Genomic DNA, 27,220 nt, shown 5'->3' with positions numbered 1-27,220 from the left:
TTAGGTTTTTCTTTTCTTTTGACATAACAGTGCAACAGAAAAAAGAAACATTACCATGAAAACAGTTAAAAAGTTAAAACATAATAAGGTGAGCTACCTTTTAGCCGTAACTATTGTTTATATATTATATTATGTTAAAATGACATTGTCTAGTCATACGCGTTTTCACTGAATTCCCATGTATTAAACGCCCTTATTATAAGTCTTATTTTTGAAAAGCAAGTGTATAGTTTCCCTTTTAAACCCACAGCTGTGTCCTAATTGTGGCTCGTCGCATAGAATGACGTCATTTTCAGGAGGTCGTTATGGACATGTCAGTTGTTCACTGGATTAGAACTAAAAATGGGTCAAATTTGCAGATACTCTGGTAAATCCCGCTGCCTGATGTTACGCGGGGTTCGACGTAGTTTGAGCAGTCGGACAATTAAAGACTTAAAAATCCCGGAAGTCATTCACGCGACCTTTGACACACTTTAGGTTGGGCGGCCACTGCATGCAAAATGTTACGTAACCGCTCATTGGAACGTGTGCTCAGGTGAGTTTGCTCCTCACCTTCTGACCAGAGTTCATATTCGAGCGGCTTAGCTAACTTCTCGGTACCGTGGTCGGATTGGACCGCTGAACACCCGGGGTCGTGTTTAACGATCGTGACCTGGACCTTTGCGCGTGTAATATATGCATTTTGCGCGTTTTCCACCTTTCCGTTTGTGACTTTTAGCCGACTCGCCACAATGCGCGTTAGAGAGGAGACGATGGCCATTTTGAAGCAGCACGACGTCGGGAACAAGATCGCGTCTCAACCCGCGCTCCCCAAAGCCTCCGTGCTGATCCCCCTGAGCGTGAGGAACGGCCAGCTGTGCACCCTGATGACCCTGCGCGCACGAGAGGTAACCCCGAGACCAAGATGCCCCCCCCCCCCTCCGAGACCAGGATGCCCCCCCCCCCGAGACCACGATGCCCCCCGTGGGCGGGCCACGCCTCTCTTTAATCCGAGCCGCTTCTGACCCATCGTGTGTGTGTGTGCGTGCGTGCGTGCGTGCGTGCGTGCGTGCGTGTGTGTGTGCGCAGCTTCGGACCAGTGGGGGAGAGGTGTGTTTCCCTGGCGGGAAGAGAGACCCCAGTGATGCGGATGACGTGGACACGGCTCTGAGAGAAGCAGAGGAGGAGATCGGACTACCACCTGCCGACGTCCTGGTGGTCTGTAGACTGGTCCCCATCATCAATAAGGTAGGAGCGGTACCAATGACCCCTCCCTTTGTTGGCATCAGCTGCTTTGGGTTCTCTCCCCCACCACCTTCACCACCTTCATCTCTTTTAACAGAGTGGTCTGCTGGTGACCCCGGTGGTCGGCTTCATAGAGGAGTCGTTTTGTCCCCGTCCAAACCCAGCGGAGGTCAGCGCCGTGTTCACGGTCCCTCTGGACTTCTTCACCAGGGACAAGGAGCACTGGTCTAGCCACGGTGTTGCTGGGATGAGGGGGTTTCTGCACTCGTTTTACTTTGTGGACCCTGACTCAGGACGCCAGTTCCACATATGGGGCCTCACTGCCATGCTGGCCATCCTGGTTGCTGTCCTCGCTCTCAGGAGGACGCCGGAGTTCGATGTCGGTTTCGACCCCAAAGACCCGTTACCCTTCTTCCAACAGATGCTACAGAGCAGAACCAGTAAACTGTGACCAGCTGTTTTCCTGATAGCTGCTGAACATTCATTCACTGCCTTAATGTGAGGATACGAGTGATGTGTAACTTTAAAAGATGAATATAAAGAACGATTTAAAACGGGTGCCTTGGAAAAAATGATGGGTGGAGCAAAAGGACAGTTTCCATTTTTATTAATTCATTTAATGTAGCAGCAGGATTACAGATATAAACAGAGTATACAAATGTCCAGACCAAGGCAAAGTACATGTTAATAGTTCAGATGTATAACACACTGGGGTTGACCTTTATCCTTGAGGCCAGATACTAAAGCTCAAGCTACACAGAACGGATACAACAGAACTGTTGGAGAATGTGAAATAGGAAAAGTGAGCCAACGGATTACACACGAGATACGGCTCACACTATTGGCAATGAACGAGTTAATTCATCATGGTTGCTCCTCTTGATCAAGCATTTCACAGCAACAATAGTAATGCTGACAAGCACATCAACACAAGAAAGCGCTCCAAATAAAACTTCTCCACGGCCTTATTCCTTTCACCACATACACAAATCTCAGGAGGCATTTGAAACATTTCAAAGGAAAGTAACAGACGAGTTGACACATCCAGGAATGGATTTCCAAGGAGAAAACATTAAATGAATCTATCTGGACCATAATTATGATTGTGTTTAAAAATCTAAAGTGTGTCCACCACAGAAAAGTGAATGTTTAACCGTCCGAGTGAACAACAAATGACACACGAGGGGCACAAATAAACACAACAGAGTAACAGTTAAGTTTTCAAGGCACACAGTTCTGCTGAAAGCATTACAATTGAAATTCGAGATATCCCTGCAGTATATTTCACATTTAAATATACATGGATATTCATTTACACGACTAAAGGACCAAACTGATATTTTTGTAAATATTTGTGTGCTATCTCCACCAGCGTTAAATGAAAGTGGCCATTTGGCGACTGAGCATCCTGCTCAAAATCAAACAACTGGATGTGAAAAAAAAGAAAAGAAAAAGCACCACAATCCCAAACAAACAATCTGACAAATGTAGTGATACATCACCCACCCTCTCCCCCTCAAACTATAAGCTCTAAACTCGTTAAAGTGTAATTGGTCCGATGTGAGTTGCAGAGCAAGCTGTGTGTCCACAACATGAGGTCAAATTTACATTCATGGAACTCAAGTCACAGGTTGGCTTTAAGAGGCGTTTCTGTTCTGCAACATCATGTGCTCTTAAACTCCAAAAGAGGAAGGGAATGCTTGGAAACATCACTACTGCACTCGAATCGGATCTACAGTTAATGAATGAGTCAAAGTGCTGTTTGAGATGTACGACATTAACACAAAAATACAACACCAGCAAAACACACGCACACCAAAAGATAAACAGCCCATGTTTTATGGTACAATGGTTAAAACAGTTTAGAGTCAAGTTCCAATGTCACACACACACACACACACACACACACACAATAAACCTGCTCTTCATCTCAGGAAAACAGACCAGCAATGATATTCTTTGCTATGGGCATAAACTAAAACGTTTAGTTTTACAAAAATACTCTATTTTGATACATGGATACAAAATTCTAAAAAAGATAAGTTACTTTAAAATGGATCACTAATAGCTGCAGGACAAAAAACAGTATGAGTATGAAAATGGAAACAAAAGCATATGTGAGCAATGCTATTCCAAACATTTGAATTCTCAGAAATTGGCTTTTTGATGATGCCAAACTGGCTACTGTTTTAGATATGGAAAGTACAGCAGGGTTATTTTACATTAAAAAAAGAAGTAAAATTGAGTAATATACCAAATTGGTGGAAATGTGAATGAAAGGTCAACTGATCCATGAAATGAAGTACCTTCACATATCTTTTATAAAACATCACGCTGAATTACTCTCCACACAAGAGCTGCATAACTTAAATAAGTACAAACGAGTAAACATGAGGGCAGAGGACACGTATGAGACAAGATGACGGGGGCTGGGTGGGCCTGGGGGGTCTCGTCTGACCCCCCAGCAGCCAGCTGCACTTCAAAACTAACCTTTTAGGACATGATACAAGTACACATTGTTATGCAATAGAAATACAACAGAAGCGCCTCCCCATCTTTTTATTTTTAGGAAGGCAAATGACCCCCCCTCCACCGATGTTATCAGCCTAAACAATGGCCCCCTCATGCCAGAGACATGGAGTAGGGCAGGTCATGACTTCAAATGAACATCAAATGAAGATTTGGCCTCCTGCACGTAGCACCGTAGATAAACCATGATGAACCTCTCTGTAACAGAGGCTTCATTTACCACAAAAAGCAGAGACCTCACACAGCACAACGTGAAACAGTCCCATGTGACAGTAACCGTAAGAGTGCAGATAGAAAAACGAGGAGAAAATCCTTCATTTCAATGCTAAATGAATATTTAGTCAGTGTGACAGAACACTGACTCTGCTTCTGTGGGAATGCTGCTGTTTACACTTTACTGAATACAAAGAGGATTCAACAGTGAGTAGACATTCTATACAAAGTTGTCCTAAACCTCACAAGTGTTTAGGTATGAGAAAACGTAAGGACATATTTACCTTTACAAAGACAAATGCTGTGTGTTATTTTGCTTTGTTTTTTTAACTGGACGTTTCCAAGTACAAATTCAGCTGGGTCAGAAGGGCGCTGTGGACATATAAGGATTAGCTAGAGGTTATAAAGTGCTTGAGATAAAATGTTTATAAAACCACACGACACTCCATTTTCACAAGTGGACACGTTTTCTTTCCACATTAAAGTGGTTACAGACTTCTTCGAAACAAAAAAAAGATAAACACATTATTTAGTTGAATGCTTCTTAAAACTTCTACAACCCCAGCGAGAAGACCTTGACCTTTAAATCACAGGGGAGGAGCCAAATCCAAAGTCACATTATTCTCATGGGGGGGGGATCTCATTTGTGGGTGTTTAATAGTCTGCTGTTTCTGCACATCGGGGGGGGCCCCTGCTCCACCACAACGTATCAATACCCCTCCTGATGTGCCATTTCTTCCCTGGGAGTTGATCAATATTTGACCCCCCCTGATGGAGTCTGCACAAGTTCATACATGATTGAAGCAAAACATTGTACAAATGTACTCAACTTAACAGTCTTTACTCTTAGAGTAGATTTTAGTCAAATTGTGGACATAAGCGTGTCCATGTAAAAAGTTTAAATTGAGGAGTGACATCAGTGACTCACAGCTTTTATGTCCCCCCCATTGCCTTTAGAGTGACGTGAAGGTGTGGAGGTTCACACCCATGTGCAACCTGATACTCACTCCTGCTCCTACACACTCGTCTCCATCACATTACGATTCCCACCTTCCCTTTTCTTTTCTTTTCTTTCTTCAACCAAACCTGGCAGGTTTATTTATCATCATGATGATTTCCTCTTAGACTCACATTATTAAAACACTAACAGTACACTGCATCTCTGACACTGATGGATAAAGCAGTTATTACCGGGCCTCTCTGATCCTGCAAGAGGAGTAATAACAAAGGCGGATTCTTCAATTCAAGGAAAATGGATTTATGAAGGCTATAATCAATTATAAATATTTCATAAAAACAAGATACATGAGCTCATAATTTAGGTTTTAGGTAAAAGGGGCATTTCAATCTTACATATTTAGGGGTTGTAAGGCCCACCCCTCCCACACCACGGCTCTGTGGTGACGTTAGACTCTCAGCTACGTATCACTGACTCTCCCAGTCATCAACCGTTGCTTCTGTAGACGAGGTCCTACATTTTATCCATGTCGGGCGATGAGGATATTGACCCCTGCATGTGATTCTGTATCTGCGTCTGCATTTGGGTCGGCAGACTCGTTTCTCTGGTCGCCTGCAGAGACGTTTGCGTGTTGGTCTGCATGGCGCTGTGGAGGCTCTCTAAGCTGGACTGCATTTGGGCCTGAAGGGTGTTCTGTAAGCTGCCGTGCATGGCGGCGGGCATTGTGGAGGCAGCTTGGGCCATGGGCTGGTCCAGCATGTGACTGGAGTTCTGGGGCTGGCCCTGAGCTGGCAGGGCGGGTCCAGCGGTACCGAGCAGCTGGGGGGAGTCTGGGAGCAAGAGGGAACAGTAGGTTACGGCATTGCCAAAAAAGAAAGAGAGTCAACTTTGATTTACTGTACTTCAGGGGGGGGGGGGGGGGGGGCAGGTGACATTGGTCTTACCGTTCTGGATGCCAAACACAAACAGATTGGCCTGCCCTTGTGGAGCCACATTCCCACCCACAGCAGTCTGGAAAAGCTGCTCCGGGGGCTGCTGGCCGGGGCTGGCCACCACGCCCACGCTCCCCTGCACCACGAAGATGGTGGTGCCAGGAGCCGGATTCTGGTTGTTCAGCTCCTGCGAGCCCATGGTGCTCTGCAGGCTGGACAGAGACGTCTGCGGCAGGAACAGCTCCACGGGCTGAGCGCCCTGGACGCTGATGGAACTCGGGCCCACTTGCATCGGCTGCTGCTCCTGGAACAGCCCCTGCGGTTGGTTGTCTGTGTTTGCCGGGTTGCCCCCCGAGGAGCTCTGGTCTTGGAAGGACATGGGCTCCGCCGGGTCGCCAATGCTCCCCATAGGCGGGGGGCCTTGGGTCTGAGTACTGAAGAGAAGAGCAGGGGGAAGAGCCTGGGGGTTAAGATCTGTGGTGCAGAGGAGCAGACCGGTCTGCTGCTGCTGTTGCTGTTGTTGTTGTTGTTGTTGTTGTTGTTGTTGTTGGGAGAGCTGGCTCTGAGCGACGGGGTTATTAGCCTGCGAGTGCGTTGGGATACTTTGGAACAGGGAGCTCTGCTGGCCCATCGGAAGCGGCGGCTGTTGTTGCTGCTGCTGCTGGGGAGATTGCTGCTGCTCCATGGGGGTGCTCTGATGCTGCATCTGGGAAAGCTGAGCTTGAGGTTGGTTCTGAAACATCGCCACAGACTGGGACTGAGCGTTCGAGGTCTCCATCGAGGAGATGAAGGCCAGCTGCTGCTGTTGGGGCTGCTGGTTTGGGGACAGGTACAAGCTGGAGCCTGCAGGCTGCTGCTCGGAGCTCAGACCGCCACCGGTCAGAACCGTCAGCGTGTTCTGCAGCAGGGCGGCCTGGACCTGCTGTTGGGAGCCCTGGGTCTCTGCCAGGGGCCGGGGAGATTGAAAGAGCTGTTGTGGAGGAGACGTGTGGGAGGGAGGCTGTGTTGGGAAGCTGGTCTGAATAGTGAGCAGCTCTCCAGCCTGTTGGAGGAGGGACACTGGCTGCTGTATTTGGGGGGAGGAGTGGATCTGGGGTTGAAGCAACTCAGCCTGCAGGTGCTGCTGTAAATTCTCCAACACCTGCCTGTCTTGTAGTTGTTGCAAGTTGCTCAACGCTTGGTTTTGCTGCTGCTGCTGTAGCTGATGTTGTTGCAAATTAAGTATTTGATTTTGTTGTTGCTGATCCTGAAGTTGGATGTTGCTCAGGACTTGTTGCGTCTGACTTTGTTGCAACTGTTGTTGCTGTTGAATATTCTCCATGATTTGCTGCTGCTGGTCTTGTGGCTGTAATATGAGTTGCTGTTGGATCTGCATATTGCCAAGAACCTGGTGCTGTTGATGTTGCTGCTGCTGCTGTATGTGTTGCTGCTGTTGGTGATGCTGAAGGTTACCAAGGATTTGCTGTTGTTGTTGCAGTTGTTGATGCTGTTGAAACTGTTGTTGGATCTGCTGTTGCTGCATCTGCATCTGATGATGTATCTGCTGTTGCTGCTGTTGCTGCTGCTGTATCTGTAGCTGTGTTGATAGTGAACTATCTGCAGTTCCCAATCGAAGGCTGTTCATGTTCTCCTGTACGTGCTGTTGAAGGGAGTCGGCAGAGGGGGTGGGGCTGTACAGCACAGAGTTGAGCTGCTGCTGGGCTACAGCCGCCTCCAACACCTGCTGGAGCGTCGTGTTACCTCCAGCCTGAAGCTCCCTGACTGCCCTCTCCAGCTGAGCCACCTCTTCCTGGGGGAACAGGGGAACCTGCGACTGTTGCGGCTGCGGCTGAGAGGAGGTTGCTATCTGGGACATGGCCACGACCACCACCCCTCTACTATTACTGGAACTCTCAGGAGGTATGCTGTCCTGAGGATCTCGGAGGAATTGCTGGGGGACTTCTGGTGTCACAGGGGGGATTGTAGTGTCGCCCTGAACTGGAAACGAGGTTGTGGGGGCAATATCCTGCTTTTGTATTGTGCTGAGAGATTCTAGGCTCGGAAAGACAGGGGGCGCCTGGGCAAGCTCTACATCTTCAGGCTGTAGAGGCATCGAGCTCTGAAAGGACTCTCCACTGGGGTGAGAACTAGAGCTGAGCTCCAGAGTCTGCTGCACCGTGACATGCGGGTCAGAGGACGGCTGAGGGAGGAGACAAAGACGATTAAAACCGCACTCGATATCAGATATCGATATTTTGATTCCCCTTTTGTATGAGAATGAACGCTAGCTTACCTTAAAGACATCCGTGCACGGTGGATTACTCGACACTTCCATCGGCGTGTCCTCTTGGCGTTTAGAAGACGGAGGAGGGCTGTCAGTTTGCTCGGATGATAGAGATTTAATCTGTCCATCAAATATACACGTCTCGACCATGGAAGGGCCCTCTGTTTTTACCGTCTGGACATTTGAGTTTTCTCCTGCGTGTGAGAGAGGAAACACGAGACTCTGAAAAGACGAATCCCTTACAAAGATACAAGAGGATTTAAGTTTCTACGTTTTTTCATGTAAATGCATCTGCTGATGGTGATTTGTACAGCCAATGCAAGGAGCATCATTTCCTCATACGATGATACGATTCAGTGGTGCCTGTACCTGTGTCTGGAGTATAGGTGAAGGGCTGGGCGTCATGTGATTTACCAGCATTGGTCATCACAAAGATTCCCACAGAAACTGGAGACGTGACTGACTGGTTGTGGAATGGCGGGACTGTTACTATCAAATGGTTCTGAAAAACATTAGAGATCCAAAAAAGGCCACGACAAATTCAGTAGGGTCCCATGAAGAGAAAGTGAAAGCAGTGAGGTTTGATACTGCAGCGTATATTTACTCAACTGCATTTACCTGATGAAAAAGGTCCATGTCAATCTTTGCCTCAGCCTGCCAGGAATTATCATCTGCAATTAGAACAAAACATTATTTCCATCTTCTTTCATCAGAGGCTGACATCCAGAAAATGTCCACACAAATAACAATGTGACTCTGACCACCCGAAGGTGGCTACAGCACCTGAAATGTTCTCCTGAAAAACAACTTTGGTTCCTTTAAGGAAGTTCTTTCCGATGATGAAAAGTTCCTCTCCTCCCGTCACTGAGCCACTGTGAAGACTCTTCTTCAGGATCTCTGGAACTCCTGCTGGCTGGGCTGGAGAACAACACAACACTTGTTAAAAACCTGCATGACATCTGGGTCCATCTTTACCAGAAAGCACGTGGAAGACTAAAAAAAAGAAGGTTCCACAGTCAAGACCAACTGCGCTATGGTCATCCCCCTCGACGCTATGCTGGACAGAAGAACACCACATCGCCGGGCCTTTAGCCTCATGACGCCTGGTAGTTTGTACCTTCTCACAGATGTCTACAGAACACTTCTATTGGTACTGTGCTTGGACCACTCACTGCAGAGGATGGGCGATGAGGCGACCTGCAGAGTAAGAACTGATCCGTCGGGTTGGGAGATGTTGACTCTGAAGGCCAGTCTGGCTCGTGTGCTCTTCTTCTTGGAGCCCGCCACACCGATACGGGCCTCGACATCTGCGTTACGCAGCTTCAAAATCCCCACACGGTCCACCCTGTGGAAACAGCCACGGGTGAGGAATACATGAACATCGCGTGTAAACTGCAAGGGATTAGCGTCCAAAAATAATCCCTTACGCGAGCGTCATGTCATGGCTGGGCTCCAGAGGAATCTCGATGACCGTGGTGCCCTCTATGTCCACCTCCTTGCAGGCTGTGGTGTTGCGTCCCGTCACTCTGCATGCCTGGTAGAAGCCATGAGGCTTCACTCTGCCTGCATCGTTGGCTACAAACACCTGCAGCACAACTGGTTCACTCACACCTTCCAACTGGGGAGCGAAACATGTTCCGTTAATACCTTGAATGGACCCGTACCAACAATAGAAATCAGATGGCCATTAAAGACTGCACAGACATGGCTGCTTCATGAGGCTTCCATGTCAGACAAAGTAATGTGAGAGTGATCGACACGTTTGGCAAAAGAAGTTAGATCTTCCGTCTCTATGCATGGTTCTCACAAAAGTATACGAGGGATATACACAGCAGAGCGTAGGAAAGGATCGGTTATACCCCAAAAGAAAAACCTTTGTCCTTTGTTCAGAAGGTCCAACTTGTAACCTCCTCACTAGATGTACGCTGATACAGTTCAGGGTCTTTTGAGCGCTGTGTTCTTATTTACACACAGGCACGCACACGCAGCTTAAAACAAGTGCTATTCCTTTACTTCCCTGGCTGGATGTATCAGTAACAGGTAAAGTCACTATAGTACACAGGGTAAAAATACAGCTTTTGTAGTATAGTTTAACGGGTGAATGCTTCCGATGTGTCTGAACTGGCATGCACATTCGCATGTGGAGCGCAGCACTCCACTCCCCGTGTCCTGTGTATTTTGGGCGTTATTCACACACTTCCAACTTTGGTGATACTATTTTTCCAGTGTCGAGAAGCCATCTGTGTCATACCTTGACAGTGGGGAATCCCTGCTGCGTGCGGTCTTTGACGGAACCCCTGCTGCCCTCCGTCAGGTAGCGCGCTCTGTGCTGGGTCTCTGGCTGGACCAGGATCTTTAGCTCTTTCCCATCACTCCTCTGGGGGTACTGAGTAGACAGTGACCCGCCCTTCAGTGCAGGTCCTGACTCAAGAGAGCTGTAGGGTAAAAAAAAACAGACAAAGAAATCACTTGATGACATTAATTGGACTTCTAAAAGTTCTATTACTATGAACAACATGAATTAACATTCAGTGCTTTCCTACAGAGGGACAGAGAGAATGAGTGGAAGTACTGCATTGGCTACGGGTCACCGCACCTCGCTGTGGGACTGTTCTTGTCCGTGCCCAGCTGGGAAAGGACAAAGTGAGGGCCCTTGGCGCTGTCAGCGTCAAACACATCCATGCTGTCCTCCGGAGGAGCCGGCTTGGGCCCGGGCCGTTGGCGAGGAGTGCGCTTCCTAGACTTTCGTGGCACCTCTGTGTTGTCGTTGTAGGAGGTGCAGCTGTTCAAGCTAAAGTTGGAGACGGAGTCGTCAGCCCACATGCTGCTGCTATGCTCAGAGTCTGGACCCACGGGACCAGACACAGCGGGCTCATCTTGGCTGGACATCTGGCTGTCGTCAAATAGGTCCTCGGGTGGTGGGGAGATGCTGAGCACAGGCCTCCGCTTTGAGGGGGTGTTCTGAGGCTGCTGGACCCCTAGCCCTGACAACACCCCTGACCCTATGTCTCCTGTTGCGGTGTTTCCTCCACTGTTTCCTCTGCTGGGGGCGGATAATGCACCCTCCATACCTTGGACCTCGGCAGCTCCAGCTCCATCCCCTGCGGTGGAGTGGAGGTGCTGGGGACCCTTGAGATGGTCTGAGGACGAGGTAGAGGAGCCATTGGACGGGGCTCCCATGGACAGAGACGAAGAGGCCGAGGGGCTGGAGGTGGAAGAGGTGGCATCTGTAGTAGTATATATACGGATAAATGAGTTAGCACAGACGCTTGGCACGGTGCAGGCTAGCAGTCCCATTCAAGCAGCTGAATTTGTGCATGATTTGTATCGATTTCCCCTCTTCCCAACTCTAATTTCAACAGACTGTTATATGCTCTCACTTTGCATGGGAGATCTGTCAAGAATTGATCCACTGTTCTGAAGTTAAAGTTGAGAAGGGTACTATACGTCCCAAAATGTTGATTCCTACAAAAACCTTTCTTAATTAAAACCAACGTGACAAAACTGACATGCTTTGTTTACAAAAACAAAAGCAAGCTACAAATTGTTACACACACATTGCCAGAAAGAAACATAACACAATTTGGTCAAACTCTGCACAGCCAATTTTGCAAGCTGGTAATGTAGCGTCAGATATAATTCCTAACAGTTTGTGCAATGTGCATTCAGTAGTAAACAGTAGTTTGCGCATGCCAATTGGAAGATTTGGTTGGGACTGAGCGTAGCCATGGAGACAGAATAAACAAGCCTCTGACCTATGGAGCAGTGAACTGCAGAGCATTTTATATGCAGACACTCCCTGCCTCAGAGGGAACTTCCTGCAATAAAAACGAGACAGCCAATGAGCAACAAGAGAGCTGATCATTCAAGATTCAACTTCTGTCAATCAGTTAATCGGATGAGTTTGTATACTGGAGAAGGAGTAACTTTTGAAGTTGATCATTTATAGACATCTTGAAGCATGTGTATTTGGTTAATAATGATCCGACGGACATTACAGTGGTCATGCTCTTGATCGGCATGCCTTAGGGCCAGCTGGGTCGGACAGGAGTTAAAAAGTCGCATTAAGAAAAGTGCTCTCTTCCACACTGTTGACCAGTTAATTTGCTCTCAAAAAGAAACTCAACACTGAAGTCCTTCCGAGTTCAGCTGAAGTTGGCTGCCCTGAACAGCTTCCCTTTTGGTCTACTAAAGGACATTTAAAGACAGTCCAATGCCTGCTGGGGGCAACATCACTGTTTCATAAGAAAAAGACAGAGCATTCATAACTACTGACAGAGTTTGTAACATGAGAGTAGATGCTCCACAGGTTTGAGAACCTCAATGTATTGCCGATGACCTACGGATGTATGAGCATGTAAAGGGTTTGTAGGAATGACAATGTGCATCAAAATGAAAATGTGCACAGGCTTTTCTTTTCTTTCAGGCAATCGTTCCAATATTTAATGACTTAACATATTAAAAACTCCTGTGAGTCCATCAGAGAGATGTGCTGATGAATAAGTGCTAATACAAAGATGTGGAGTGCTTTTAATAGCCTAACATGAGGGATGTCAGAGATGACTGCTTAAGCCAAAAGTAAATACATGGATGGCAGCATTGGTTATGCTGCGTGTACCTGAACATCGTGTTTTTAGCTGCTTAGTAAGCAGAATGAAACAAAAGCATTTAGCACAAGCATCACAGTGGAAACAAAGTGCTGCTGAAAAAATGAGTGAATAAGAAAGAACAAGCTTTGTTAGCATGCCATTAATAAACAGTCACTATTTTGTAATACAAGAAAAGACTGAATGCCTTTTATTACAAAGAAATCATTTCCATTCCTATAGTACAGTCACTGCCAATAGCAAGGTAAAGCCCAGTTAGATAACAGGTCTGAAGCTATTTTTATTTATTTATTTTTTACATCTTTCTGATTTAGAAAGTCTACTTGTTAACCAAGGCGCTGCAGGCCTGTATTGCGGTTGCAGGTTGAGTCAATATTAGAGCTCCAACATGCAGGGTCGAGGTAATGCCATGCCTCCTCCTCCATGACGCTGCTGGGATTTGAAAAGAAAGTTCTGCAGAGGATCCGCCAACACCAACGTGTCAAACAAGCCAACAGAACCAAACCGGATTCTCCCTAATTGGTGGTTCCTTTAGCACAGCTTAAGGAGTCCCAAATATATTCATACTCAGTTCAGGTCCAGCTGTAAAAATCATTTTCTACACTAACCTCATGGAACCAGCAGAACCCATGATACAACCAAAGTGTAATATGCTCTGGCTTTGCTATGCCCACAATATAAGTATATTTAAGTAATTGTGCTGAAATATAAATACTTTCTTATTATACTCAAATATTGTCTCAGGATCTGGTAACGTTGCCCCAGGACACTGAGACAAGGGAATTTGAGTGTCTCCATCACTGCTGTCTTGGGGAATAGTTTGGCCAGAGGGACAAAACTGATCCCCAATCACGGTCTTCATGAACTAAGCAGGGAGCTCACCTGAAGCCACGGCTGCGGAGGGGGGGGCGGAGGCCTCTCCCCCACTCTTCTGGCTCATGGTGGGTGGGTCTGTCTGAGTGGACGGCGGCTGCAGCTGAAGCTCTTTGGGGAGGAGGTCATAAACCGACTCTAACATGGGATGACCAGGAGAAGACAAATTAGGTTCTGAAACACACAAATCAGATCGCGGTTTATCACATGACCCACACACTTAAAACAGACAGAGTGACCAGTCCTTGAACCGGAGGGAAAGCAAACCCGGGGATCAGGATCACTTTTTCCAACGTAAACAAAAAACGTTGTCAGTCAGTAACGCATCACTGGCTTCAGTATCCACTAAATCAGCCTGTCATGAGTTTAGCTCACTTCACCCTCCCAGAGACCGTTTTTGATATTGGATGGCAACATGATTCCTAGAAGTAAGTAAGTATAACCAACCCCTGCAGCTACACTGGAATCAACTGCACTTGACGGCAGATAAACACATGCTTAGGTAGTTTGGTTACTAGGCAACAGGCACCCATCAACACCCTGCCATGGATATTTTAGCTGTGCATTGGCAGCACCCAGCATGTGTAGTAGTCATATGATACTCCGCTATGACTTAGCACCAGCAGAATGGTGAAACCGTCAAGACACATGATCTGACGCTTCTGTGACAGTGCTGTTGAGGGAGTGACAACACAAAATCACCAGATTACACAAAGAGACACAAAGTGCTCTGGTTCAAGCAGGCAGGCAAACCCAAGATCACAGAGCTAGACGCCAGCTTTATGTGCCATTCTTTATGCAGAGATATTAGGTGTCGCAGCATCCGGAACGTTAAGCAGAGTGCAAACTTTGAGTTGATACACGCTTCTGGTACACTGCACAGAGCTCACACAGACACCGCTCGACACCCGCTGCAGTACTGTCAACACATTTAATATCAAAAACTCCTCAGCAAGGTTTCTCTCCAAATATAGAAAGAGTTGCAATAGTCTAATCCACAAGCCTCGCAGCGAGGAGTGTCCTGTTCAAGAAGTAGAGTAAAACAAGGCTCAGTGACACCTATAGACTGTCAGCAGCCGCAGAGTTAGAAAAAAACCATCCTGTAAAATAGACAAACCGGGACAGTGTATTTAGACTAATAGCAAAGAGGACAGGGCCCTTGTGATAATCCTCCATCTGCGTCTTCTGTGCTTTGTTCATGTTAAGAAGAGACAGAGAGAGAGTCTTTGTGCATGGCTGCACTACAGAGTCTCGACTACTAACCCTTTCACACAGGAGATGTGAGTGTGGTTTGAGTCCAGTAGGAAGTGCATGCTCCACATGCCCCGCTTAATTGGCCATGTATGCGCAATTTGACTCTTTTTTCCCATATATATTCCTGTCAACCATAACTGGATTATATTACATAATAAAGATAATAGCAAGGCCAGTTCACTGAGCTGAACAGTCTTGCACATGAAATCACATTGTGCCAGACTGGTCGAGGAGTAAGCAGTAGATCAAAAGTGCCTGTATACAATGTGTCAAATTACATTTGGGACATTTGAGTCCCTTTGTTTACAGTATCTTACTTGTGCACAGAATAGAGTGTATACTATAGGCTACCAGTCCCACATAAGTGGATGGTTAATCTCATGTGGAGATAAATATAATATATATAGCTCCATTCGACCTCTGCAGAGCATCCAGAATGCAGCAGGTCAACTGGTCTTTAACCTTCCGAAATTCTCCTGCATTACTCCACTCCTCCGCTCTCTTCCAGTTCAAAACATTGGTGCTCACATACCATGCTGTGAATGGATGGCTCCAGTCTACATGAAGGACATGGTCAAACCCTCCATCCCAACCCGCACACTCTGCATCTGCCAAGCTGCTTGTTCCTTCATCACTGAGAGAAAAGCACTGCACAAGATCTCGACTCTTTGCTGTCCTGCTCCTAAATGGTGGAACAAACTCTCTGATGACATCAGGACCACAGAGAGGCTTTACATCTTTCACTACAAACTAAAGACACACCTCTTCAGACTCTTTAGACCAAAAACACTAACATTGTAGCACTTAAATTGTACTTTAGGACTTTATCTATAGCAAGTTGCAAATCTTTGTTGTTTCTTGTTCTTCTGAGTTTGTATCCCTGGTTGAAATGCACTTATTGTAAGTCACTTTGGATAAAAGCATCAGCCAAATAACATGTAATGTATAAAGTTTAACATCTCACTGTTGAATACTAAACTGTCATGTCCTTTGCTTTTATAGAAGTCAGATGACTGTACGGCTTATGTGCCGAGCTCTAAGGCTTTACCGAATATAGCCAAAAAGGTGGGGTGCAACACAGCAGCCTGCCAGGGGGCAAACCGATTCCAACATACACTTAGAACAATGAAATTACCTCATCTAAAAGTTATGTTCTGCTCACATTACACATGCCTTAAGATTCAGCCGAATGGCAAGGTCACCAGTCCATTTAAATTCTTTGCAGCTGGCTTGGGGCTTAAAACGGGGGATGACAGATGAGTAGACAATACACCATGGTTGTGTTTTTGTTGCAATTGGGGGAAAAAAACAAAAAAACATGCTGGCTGAGAATGTTTCTCAGTGCTCAGAAGGGCATTCTGGGAGATTTACACCATCTCTATTTACCTGGACACTGAATTGAACTGGTAATGAAAGGCTAGGTACTGCATTCAGTTCTTCATGCGACTACTTACGCAGAGCCGATAAACCAGATCACCAGTTCCAGCTTAAGATGTAACCCAATTACCACTATGAACATCTAGTTCACATTTCCATAAATGCTACAGCAACGCATGCCAGACGTATTTTGAACTTTATAAAACACAAGTCAAGCTAGCCTGAGCTAACCACTTGGCTAGCTTACAAAACATGCAGTGAATAAACAAATAAATAAGGATATGTCAATAAAAGTCTTGAGGCAGTCGGCTTTGAAAGGATTATTTGCAAGCGCACTTTCATTTCCACTCATAGGTCTCAGGTGACTGACAGTAAATGACGCATAATGGAGGCCTGCACTAAAAGGAATACATGCAGTACAGGCACAATTAAACAACCGAACCAGAATGAACTCTTGATTTCATGTTTCATTGTTTATAAGAGTTTATAAGATTGTTTGTTACTTATTATTGTTATCCACTTTCGGATCCCCATTTAGGTTTCACTTCATTTGCTGTGCCACATCTCCTCTCTCTCACAGGCTGGTTTCCTTGAGGCCTGTTGATGAGCATGTCTGCTACCTTGACCACGACGCAGGCATACGCCCGATAGCTGAGATATAAATAAACAGTTGTCATGGGAGACACTGGGACCATATGGCAGGCTCAACTGAGCATTTTGGATCATTCAGCCGTAGGTTTTGGTAACTCACAAGCGCCCTGCAAATAGCAGCTGGACAGATGTGACAACAGCGGGCCAACAGCTGGCAGGTAAAGATGGTATTTGGTATAAATGCTATTTGTGAACCACTAAAAGGTGAACTATATGGAAAACAAGGTATTAAAAAAACGAAAAACAAGAGAACCCGCTGTGCATTGGTGTCCTGCCCTAATGAAGACATCTGCAAGTCTCAGGTTCACCGTTTAAAGGCAGTGCAGAAACAACAGCCCCAACACAGCAGACATGGCTCGCTCATGAATAAACAACAACGCGATGGATGCCAGTGCTGAGTGGCACATTGACAGAGACAGTTTCCACACACATGAAGTGGATGGGCTCGGTACCAGAGGGGGAAGCTGCTGAACAAATGCCCAGCTGACAGCGATAAGTTAACGGTCCAGTTCCTAATGGACGCAGCAACACCCTCCTAAAAATAAAACAACAGCCGGCTGACATGTGTCCAAAGGGTATTATAGATTAGATGTGGACGCTGGCATGCCCTGAACTTGTGTGAGCCTTCAAAAGCATTCTTTCTGTGAAACTGGAGAATACGAGGAGGACAACTCTGGCTCGGTTCCACACATTGTGTTAAAGCAGAGAGACGGTGGCTCCGACGAAACTAAACAAGGAGGAGACGCAAAAGAAGACACGCGTGTACTAACGTTACATCTTCTCGCGATACAAGCAAGCGCTCTCTCTCTCTCTCTCTCTCTCACACACCTCCGCGGAATCCCACAGGGGCTTCTAATTAGTTCATTAACGTTAGTATAAAAGCAATGGACGATGCGGTGAGTGCAAAGCGACCCCACGCATCGTTTGGCTAACGAGCAGTACGTACCCAAACCAACGCTCGCCATCAGATGAGACCGCTAATTCATGACGAAACGACGCACATCGATAGGATGTCATGTATCGCAGTTATATTTAGACAAGCTGCCGAACGTATGGTTGTCTTCCACGCATGTGACACGGACAGCTACCCAACCAGGTACACCCCCAGTGCTCGAGCCAAATGTGGCTAGCTAACTAAATAGCTAGCTAGGTTGGCTAATAGCAGAAAAGAAGCTAACAACTGCTAGCTAGCAGCTTAACGGGAGCAACCAAGAGATTCACAATACTTCAAGTTAAACAAGGACAATCGGGTCGGTGTCTAAATAATAACGTCCATCTAGCAAGATCTTACCTTTTGAGTATAGAGATTTGGGGGAATTCAGGTCGAGATCCGAGCTAAGGAGGGATATAAAATCAGAGGGCATCGCAGCGCTTCATCGAGGGGAGGGGAAGCGGACACTCTTTGGTGGAAACGAAGTCGGCAGCTCTAATTAATTATTGCGTTTTACAAGCGGAATGTTTTAATATACAGAGTGTAACATCGACACAATATCAGCGCGGCAAAAACAACACTTTCAATATTTAAAAAAAGAACGGTTTTTCAGCACGTCTCCCGTTACTGTGTCTTTGCTGCGAGGAGACACATTTCGTGCTACGCTGAGACGGACACACACACACACACACACACTTGCCTACAGTTGGTCGGCCCACCTTCTAGCCCCTCCCCCTCGGCGCCCCGCTAGCCCCTCCCCCTTTTACTGGGGCATGCGCTCTATAGAATCAGTTCTAAATTATGTAAACGACCTCTTGGGTTCCCTAAATCTTCAATGTTTACATAAATACAGTTCATTCTAGGCCTTCTATCACATCCCTCATACCCCTGGATTCAAGTTTTAAGATCTTAGAGAATAGTGTAACGTACATTTCTTGAATTTCCCTAGAAATTAAGTTTGAGAAATAAGGGTTTAATGAAGTACTTCAAATAATGTCCGTATCTGGAAATGTTCATTTGTTTAGTTAAGTAAAAGCAATACAACATGTTGGAAAATTAAAACAAAACGTTCAATATCCATATAGGGAAAATAAGCTTTTGAGTTATGAATTGAATTGTAATTTAGCTCGTAGTTGTAGCTGCAGATGTATTGGCATAAAGCATGCAACCCTCTGAAATGAAAGGCATTGAACAGCTAGTTGCTTTAGAAATATGCAACAACACTTCCCATTGAGAGTGAGAGTCATCGTTTGCACAATCTGTAACCTCATACATTCTTGTGACTGTGCCATCGTTTTGAAGACAGATAACAGCAAGATCCTCATGTTTCAGTTAATCAGCAACTTGACCTCTGCTCCACATTTTTAGAGAGGTAGATAAAGCCATTAGTGATTCTCTGAAAAGGAAATCTGAAGCTGGAGGAAATGTCAGATTCTGCTTGCAATATGGATGAAGCATCTTTGGACTATTATACACAACCAGGTGCCATGGTTAAACATGCATCAGCAGATTCTTCAAAGTCAGTCATTAAAGCAGGGAAGTGTTTCATATTTCAAGTTTTGCTCGAAGTTATCAACTAGCCAGCATACAGACCACTCTCCCTGCCCTTTGCAGTAATGGCAGAAACTCCTTACTCGCATCAGGTATTGAATTACTACCCTCACAAACAGAACTTACACAAGTAAAAGGGAAGAAAGAAGCCATGAGTGCAGAATAGCATCCCTCTGGTTACGGAAAACAATGCTACCACTATTTACGATTTGTTAGGTCGCAAGTAGAGAGCTACAAAGCATAGGCTGGATAAAGCTTCTTTGTATATAATAACGAGGCCCTCACTCCTGAAACTTGATTTTTTTCCCTCACAGCCCGACTGTATTCAGAGGAAACTGAATTAGCACCTGCTCCTGCCAAATACTAGAGGAATGTTGGGAGTGGCACGTTGAAATACCAGGTTACCTGCCACTATTGGCAGATAGTTCTACCTTATTTTGAGAAGTATACTTTTTTAAAAGAACAACTCCTACATTTTAATTATTAAAGATTTGGGTTGCATCTAACCCCTGCTTGAAACTCCTATCTTTTAAATTGCAAGCCAGGTTCAAATAATAAACGGCCGCTAGACGAGCGTTTCAATAAAATTGGGGTTGTGAAGAAAAGGGGAGGAAATAGAAGAGAAGAAATTGTTATGAGCAGATTAAGGATCGGTCTCAGAAATTTGAACATCACACTTCATATTATTAGGAAGCACCCCACGGGTTTTTGTGGTTTTTGTCTGGTTGCAGAAACAATAGAGCATGTGTTAATGAATTGTAAACAATATGAAGGACATAGGAAAGAGATGATGGAAGAGTTATGAAAAATTGGAATAAAAGGGTCAGGAGTGAAGGAAATACTAGAGAGTGGGGAGAATGAACAATGTAGAGAAACTATTTTAAATGTTTTATTAAGAACAGGTCTGGTGAAAAGAATATGAAATAAGGATATGATATAACAGAGAAATAAATCCGGAAGATGGCGGTAGTGCAACATAAAAGAATGCAAGCTGCCGATAAACCCTAAAGAAGAAGAAGAAGAGCGTTTCGTCAGCCTCCACATCCCACAATGCCTTTCGGCAACGTCACCGCGTGTTGTTGCGGAAGTGCCGGTGAAACGCTGTGCTGGTAATTCTCTGCTCGGACACAGTGGCATTGATTGTCTTTTTTAAAAAGCAGATATTCTTCACAGGGCTCGAATAAACGTCTGTTATGGCAGCTCTAAAATTCGCAGGTATGGACGATACTGATAGTGAGGACGAGTTACCCCCCGGGTGGGAAGAGAGGTCCACGAAGGATGGATGGGTGTACTATGCAAGGTGAGGGCAATCCTTCCTTCGTCGCATGTCACCATGAATACATCTTTATGTAGTTGGGCTTTAGGTTTGTTCACTTCCAAATGAACGTATTGCTGTAATCAGCCAGCTGGTAACTTCTGGTTTAGCTAACGATGCAGCAGGTCAGAAACACTGAGCCGATAGCGCGGATTAAAACGTCACCGAGCGCAGATAATGGGAGGTCAAAATGGGAGGTTAAAATCCACCATGCTATTGCAGTATGACGTAGAACTGTAACTTACAGGTGAGAGGCAAAACTTCCTGGTAGAGTTATACTTTGAATTGGTGTAGTGCTCCGGGGAGAACACAGCGGAGATGATGTAGAGAACTTCAGGGCCACTTTAGTATTTACATTGATCTTTTACACACATGTCTGCCACTGACAGACTCAACCTAGCTTACAATACTACTTTTTTGCCCACCTGTTCAGCTCTAATTGTGATTGGTGTTTAATTTGCCGTGTGTGCTACATGTTATCCAATGGGTCTCTTTTTGTTATCTATAACATCGACCAACTGAAGGTCTGTAGATCAGAATCTTTTGGGCTAGATTTGAGTATATAACGTTAGATATATAAATGACACGCATAGTGACTTGTTTTTGTGTGCCAGCCATGACGAGATGAAGACACAGTGGGAACACCCGAAGACGGGGAAGAAAAAGCGCTGTGCAGGAGGTTTGTTCTATTCACTTGTTTTAAGGGTTTCTACGGGTCTTAATGTCAGCTTGAGGGCCAGTCGTATGGGAATATATTAAAATTGCTGTTGTATTTAATGGTGTTCTAACTACAACTATCTGATTTGGTGGACGTGTGTCATCTTTTTCACTAACTTTCTTCTTCTTCTTATGTAACTATCACCAACGGCAAAAATAGGAATTTTGTACTTCTGGATTTTGCTGTTAAATAAAAATGACGTTTGTCTTTTCCCACAGATTTACCGTACGGTTGGGAGCAAGAAACTGATGAAAAAGGACAGATGATTTATGTTGAGTAAGTAGTTTGATGACTCTTTGCGTAATAAATGGAGAAAAAAACCCTTTTCATGGCCCAACAGAATATACTAAATGGTCCAAACGTATAAACTCTTTATTATAACCACCTACTTTCTGTGTCATTTCCAGCCACATAAACAAGCGGACCACCTACTTTGACCCGCGGCAGGCCTTTACAGTAGAGGACGTGGTGCTGAAGCCAAAACGCTACGATGGAAACACTTCTGCTCTCGAGATCCTGCAGGGCCGTGATTTCTCTGACAAGGTTGTCCTCATTACTGGGGGAAACTCTGGCATTGGTGAGTTCCATAAAACCCTAATCCCTTTACCAGTGAGTTAATGTTTCCGCTATACTAAAAAACATCAGCGTAGTAGTGTGTTTCCATGGCGATAGCACTAGGTGGCGGTGGTGTTACACTGCAGTAGAAGGGTGTTTGACAAGAGCCTCTCTGCTCCCTGCGCGTCCCCATCTCTCCACGACCAGACATTCATCAACATTAGCCTCCAAAATGATACACTTAGACTCAACAAATCACTTGTTAATACTGAACATGATTGTATTGAAGTTCATTAGCTGGGCTGAATTGGATGTCATTGTTAACTGTAATGAATGGTGTTCATTTGCACCCAGCAAATGCATTGCAGACTATATAATGGTCTGGAAACAAATGTATTTCCCTTATTACTTTAGTTTGTATTAGCACAAGTAGTGGCCATTTATTCAGACTTGCTGCTTTGTTCGGCATAGATAATGACAGCAAGAGGGAAATCAAATAAACATAAAATTGTTAATTGTCTTTATATTCAAATCCTTTGTCCCAAGGAAAGTCACAGCAGTGAAATTGCTGTGTGTATAAAAATATGCAGCAGCGTAGTGTAGATTAACCGCTGCCGGGGGACCAACACTGAGATGTGAACCTAAACGCCTTCCTGACCTTCCATCTATCCCTGTATCTGTGTGTGTGTGTTGAAAGAGACACACAGAAATAATACAAACCGTAAATCCTCAAATAAAGACCGGGCTTCAGATAGTAGCCGGGGGCCTGGTCGATACGGACAAAGAGAGGCCGGAGGTAAAAAAGTAAAGAATATACTGCTGGAGGTAACATGAGAGCTCGCTGCCTGGGAGAAGCTGGACAAGGACATGATCCGAAAGTCCTTCAAAGTTTGTGGACACTGAAAGATGACGGGAGTGAAGATGATCTCATCCGTTGCTTCAAAGCGGGACAGCCATGCGCCGCTGGCAGCGGGGGGGGGGGGGGGGGGGGGAGGGGGAGGAGAACCGCACGCAAGTAGCCCAGGACGAGGAGAACGACGAGGAGGACACTGCAAATAAAGCACTATACGCGATAAACTTTTTTTTTGGGCCGAGTGAAATCGACTTGCTTGATTGTAACTGAGAACATTGGAAAATATCTGCAATTAACGATGTATCTTAAGACTGACACTATGGTTTATTACTGATCCATTTCTAAATGGTTAGTTGATTAGCTGTAGGTCTACTGGTAGCATATCGGTAAATGGTTGCAGGAAGTGCTGAAGGCATATGCAATGAATGATATTAGCCTACTGTAATTATGCCCATTATTTTAATTAAATAATACAATTCTATAACAGAAGATACCGGTAAGTAAGAAATAAATAAATAAAGGCCCGTCCCTAATACAGGCCGGTGCGCTGTGCAGCCTGTGTAAATAAAAGCCCGGCCACTATTTGAGGATTTACGGTACTTTAATGCTACTAACCTCAATAACTTCTTGAATTCTTGATGTATGATTTCACCTTGTCAGGAATGTACCCCCCCCCCCCCTCCCTAGAAAACCTGCCCCACATCAAATGTAAAAGGTGCATAAAAAAGATCATTCTAATGTCATTCCTAGAGAACGTTTGAGAAGGTAAAGACGCGCTGTCCATGTAACATCAGTCTCTCTGAGATGCTATTAAATATTAAATATTTTCTTATATTTATATTTTGGATTTTGAAATGAAACAAAATAATTTGGCCAAAAAGAAATAAAACTGTACGTACTTTTCTCCAGAAGAGGGCACAGGTGGTCCATGAACCATTGTAGCTGCTGGCGTATTAAAAACGTTTCGTATTAAGCGCTTCACATGTGCCAGTTTTGCTTTAGTTTTGAAAACTATGTAATGAAAAAGATAATCCACATTTAAAATTTGTTGAGATGTATTTAATTTATAAAAATGTGTTCGTCCGAAAAAAGCAGCTTTTCTCAAAGAAAGCATCAATTGGCTACAACGCACAGACATTTTTATGGTGTGTGAATGCTTAATAAACCCATATTAACATAACCTTTGTTTCACTCTAACACATATTAAATATGCAGCCCCCATAATTAACACTATTCTAATCGTAATTGCTACTACTCGTGTGCTCCTTTGACATTCCACTAGTAAAATGTGGTTATGCCAATTGGTTGGACCCACTTAGCATTTTAATGGCATCAATAGTGTTTTAATCCAAGTGTCAAGCCGATTCCCATTTTCTTCAGTCCTTATTTCCCCCACAGCAAATGTGACATTTTTATTACTAATGGTGAGATATTATTTAATTAATCATTATGAAATGTGAGCTCTTTGATTCAGTTCTTAATGCATGTGAACATGAAATGCACATATATGAGGTTACTGATCCTTGCTGGCTTAGGGTTGGGGAGGCCACACAGAGGCGATGGGACCCCTGCTCTTGGTTCACTACATTAGTTTTGCTCTCTGCTTCCTTTTGTAAATGAAAGTACCACTTTGAACGATGTTTTTAATTGTGATAATGTAAATGAATGATCCCATTTTCCTCTTAGTTTGTCCCTTTCTCTCTCTCCCCCTGCCCTCTAAAGGTTTGGTTACTCTTATGGACCTGTGGTTGTTCACCTGTGCCTCTGCATTGATTGCCAAGTGGCTTTGACCCCGGCCTGAGCCTCCTATCCATCCCCATTACACACTCCTGCTCCGGCTCTAATTCCCCTCCGATCAACTCCTATTTACTGCAGTCCATGGAACAGTTGTCCTTAAAGGGCCATTGTCATAATATCACTGGCGCCCATGGGTTCAGAGACAAAATACTTTTTTAAGTTAAGATGAATGCACTTTGAATAGGTCTATTCATTTTAAATCTTGAATTGGTATCGTCCCGTTTCCTACACTTTTCTTTAAATTGAAACCTGGCTTTAGCGTCTCCTAAAAATATAGTTTTCTTTGTCGCTGCATGGCTACATTTGTGTTGTGCTCTCCTTGCACATGCAGTCATCTTTGCCCTTTGGGACCTATAACTACATATAGATGTGTCGCCGTACCTGGGGAGCAGCATCTGTCTTAAGCTCTTACTGCAGGTGCCACGTTGTCAGCATAACGGACGTTGAATAGTGGTCAGAAATAACAGATTGACCCTCTGTCTCACTTAAGTAAAATATTCATGTTGACACAACCATTTTCAATGTCTACTTCAATCACACTACTGCATATCTGATGTATGGCAGAAAAAACTACATTTAGGGACAATTTCCCATGTTAAAAATGACAATTTTTTTTATTGCTGAGGCTCCTCAAAACTTAAATTATTTTACATTCAGAGTATTTTATGTCAACATATTTATGATTTGATCTAAACTCTTTGGGCCCTTTTATATAGTGGCTTGTCGTGAAGCAATACCTGCAGTTGCAAAGATCTACTCAATGTAAATGCACACATGGTCCTGCGGTTTAGGGTCAGTGCCGGAATAAGAAGCAGAAAAGGCCGAGGAGGATTTGGAAAGGCGCGTTTTATAATGTTTCAGTATCTCTATGCATCGTCTCGGCAGTGTTTTAGGACTTTGAATGCTATTCTTATTCATGAGTGACTAACGTTGTTCTATGTTTGTGTTGATCCCAGTGTTGTGTTGTGAGGATTAGGTGTCAGGCCGGTGCTCTCCTCTCTCTGGATGGACAGATCCCAAAGCATATTCAGTGAGTCGCAGAGCTGGGGAGCCTCTGTGTGCAGATTACACCTCTAGCCCAGCTTTGTGGTTGATCATTAGATTGAGGCAGATTTGTTAAGCATAACTGCCATTAAATTGGCTGCAAAGCTCTGGTATTTACTGCGCTGGTGTTTATGAATAAGGACCCCCTTAAAGAGCCGCGCAGCGATGCGTTAAACCCGCGCCTCGGTAAGGAGGGAAATGCATTATTCATAGTGGGAGGAATTAGATGGATAAAAAGATGTTCCTGGTGAGGGTGGCATGCGGTGCCTGTGTCTCTGAGCATCTCTGAGTGCCTGTGTGTACTTTAGATGACATCCAGAGTGCATCTGTGTTTATATTCAGGAGTGTGTGTGTGTGTGTGTGTGTGTGTGTGTGTGTGTGTGTGTGTGTGTGTGTGTGTGTGTGTGTGTGTGTCCTGCTCTGTCTCCTCCACGTAAGCTTGCGATCGGAGACACTGAGATATGAATGAGATATCCAAGGGGAGTTTTATTTTATTTTTTCCCGTCATCAGGCCCTTTGATGAATGTGTTTATTGGGTACTTAATGAGAACCAGTAATGGTTGGTTAGTCAAATTATTTAACTTTATTAACCTTGGATGGAGTTTGCTTTGCAGACCCAAACCTGTGTAACATGCAGAGTTGTGTGCTTGGGGGCAGAAGGGTTCAGTAATGATTAAAGCTCTAATTTAACACCACTGTGGAGGTCGGGGAGACGATGAAATACATATATGTGCTTAAAGGCTGTAGGTGAAAACAACGAAAGGCTACTGGATTATTGTGTCTGTTTATAGACATATTGAGTCTGCTGATGTAGAGGAGATGAAAGTTACATGATGATGATGATGATGATGATGGCAGTGATGAAAATAGCCGCAATGATGCCCGAGCAGGCCTCTGGGGCCTGTGTGTGTGATGTGGTGTGTTTAGTCACCACAGTGAGGGCGCTGGGCGCTGAGGTGACCAGGGCCACGGTGAGAGATTGTGTAGGGAGTTGGAGGTTGACACAGCGGGTCAGAAAGTGGGAGGGAGTGTGGCTACGAGAAAGGGCTGCATGGACGGTGTGTCAGCAGCAGTGTGTGTGGGGGGAGGGGGGGGCAGAAGGGGATAGGGAGGGGTAATAGAACCACTCCAGTGCTCTTGCCTCGAACATCTCAACCTTGGGCTGTAATTACTAACAATACATCCCACTTTTGGGGTGACATCTCCCTCCTCTTGGCCTAATAGTGGGGAATTAGAGAGGATCTTAAAAGTCAGAAAAAGAGGAAGCGGGGGGGGGGGGGGGGGGCAGGACCATATAGTGGTCCTGTTTTTGTCTTCTCTCCTCCACCCATCTACAAAAAAGTCTATTTACCATTTAATGAGCTGTAAATCAATAATTTCCCATCATCACATGTTTTATCACTTTAATATTTGCATCTACAACATTTGGAATGGTTTTTTGAAAGTAGTGAAAATACAAAGAAAGCAGCAAGAAGCCTATTTTTTCTAAATGTATGCACAGAAACAGGCACTCAATATTATATTATATTATATATAATATTTGAATAACACAAGTTTTGAATATCAGGTCCATAT

At 44.9% G+C, this 27,220-nt stretch overlaps 3 protein-coding genes across 13 annotated transcripts in view; 2 read left to right on the top strand and 1 right to left on the bottom strand.

The window, feature by feature from the left end:
• The first annotated feature begins 138 nt into the window (after positions 1-138).
• nudt7 (nudix (nucleoside diphosphate linked moiety X)-type motif 7) lies at positions 139-1,833 on the top strand. The gene is made up of 4 exons (XM_037451118.2): positions 139-535; positions 719-887; positions 1,069-1,227; positions 1,322-1,833. Exons 1-4 carry the CDS (start codon positions 501-503, stop codon positions 1,673-1,675), a joined length of 717 nt encoding a protein of 238 aa, XP_037307015.1. The 5' UTR covers positions 139-500; the 3' UTR covers positions 1,676-1,833.
• Positions 1,815-18,574, bottom strand: LOC119195833 (nuclear factor of activated T-cells 5). Of its 7 annotated transcripts, none has more exons than XM_037451111.2 (12): positions 18,173-18,574; positions 13,609-13,773; positions 10,716-11,346; positions 10,371-10,554; positions 9,547-9,737; positions 9,292-9,464; positions 8,903-9,037; positions 8,738-8,790; positions 8,489-8,621; positions 8,129-8,313; positions 5,869-8,035; positions 1,815-5,754 (listed from the first exon to the last, which is right to left on the bottom strand). In XM_037451111.2, the coding sequence occupies exons 1-12, from the start codon at positions 18,243-18,245 to the stop codon at positions 5,438-5,440; spliced, it is 4,407 nt and encodes a 1,468-aa protein (XP_037307008.2). In that variant the 5' UTR covers positions 18,246-18,574; the 3' UTR covers positions 1,815-5,437. The 7 variants fall into 7 exon arrangements, with proteins under 7 accessions (XP_037307008.2, XP_062418781.1, XP_062418783.1 ...); XM_062562797.1 differs by having other exon boundaries at positions 13,609-13,737; XM_062562799.1 differs by lacking the exon at positions 18,173-18,574 and adding an exon at positions 17,828-17,898 and having other exon boundaries at positions 13,609-13,737.
• Positions 17,851-27,220, top strand: part of wwox (WW domain containing oxidoreductase) — a 102,305-nt gene continuing 92,935 nt past the window's right edge. The window contains exons 1-5 of one of the 5 annotated variants that reach the window (XM_037451112.2): positions 17,851-17,977; positions 20,564-20,663; positions 21,293-21,357; positions 21,615-21,672; positions 21,804-21,973. In XM_037451112.2, the coding sequence (XP_037307009.2) occupies positions 17,866-17,977; positions 20,564-20,663; positions 21,293-21,357; positions 21,615-21,672; positions 21,804-21,973 (505 nt within the window). In that variant the 5' untranslated portion in view covers positions 17,851-17,865. Of the gene's footprint in view, positions 17,978-18,783; positions 20,664-21,292; positions 21,358-21,614; positions 21,673-21,803; positions 21,974-27,220 lie in introns of those variants that run through there. The other 4 variants (XM_037451113.2, XM_037451115.2, XM_037451114.2 and 1 more) reach the window with 4 other exon arrangements.

This window comes from Pungitius pungitius, chromosome 6 (genome assembly GCF_949316345.1).
Source record: "Pungitius pungitius chromosome 6, fPunPun2.1, whole genome shotgun sequence".
Classification (NCBI taxonomy): domain Eukaryota; kingdom Metazoa; phylum Chordata; class Actinopteri; order Perciformes; family Gasterosteidae; genus Pungitius; species Pungitius pungitius.
The sequence above is the reverse complement of the archived record's forward strand: the minus strand, read 5'-3'. Positions and strand labels throughout refer to the sequence as shown.

Excerpts from the sequence above, each read along its gene's own strand:
- nudt7 (XM_037451118.2), top strand. The coding sequence starts at position 501 with ATGTTACGTAACCGCTCATTGGAACGTGTGCTCAG. Across the intron at positions 536-718 it reads TCATTGGAACGTGTGCTCAG|CCGACTCGCCACAATGCGCG; the intron begins GTGAGTTTGCTC and ends TGTGACTTTTAG. Across the intron at positions 888-1,068 it reads TGACCCTGCGCGCACGAGAG|CTTCGGACCAGTGGGGGAGA; the intron begins GTAACCCCGAGA and ends GTGTGTGCGCAG.
- LOC119195833 (XM_037451111.2), bottom strand. The coding sequence starts at position 18,245 with ATGCCCTCTGATTTTATATCCCTCCTTAGCTCGGATCTCGACCTGAAT. Across the intron at positions 8,036-8,128 it reads CGTGCACGGATGTCTTTAAG|CCGTCCTCTGACCCGCATGT; the intron begins GTAAGCTAGCGT and ends CTCCTCCCTCAG. Across the intron at positions 5,755-5,868 it reads TGTGTTTGGCATCCAGAACG|ACTCCCCCCAGCTGCTCGGT; the intron begins GTAAGACCAATG and ends TCTTGCTCCCAG.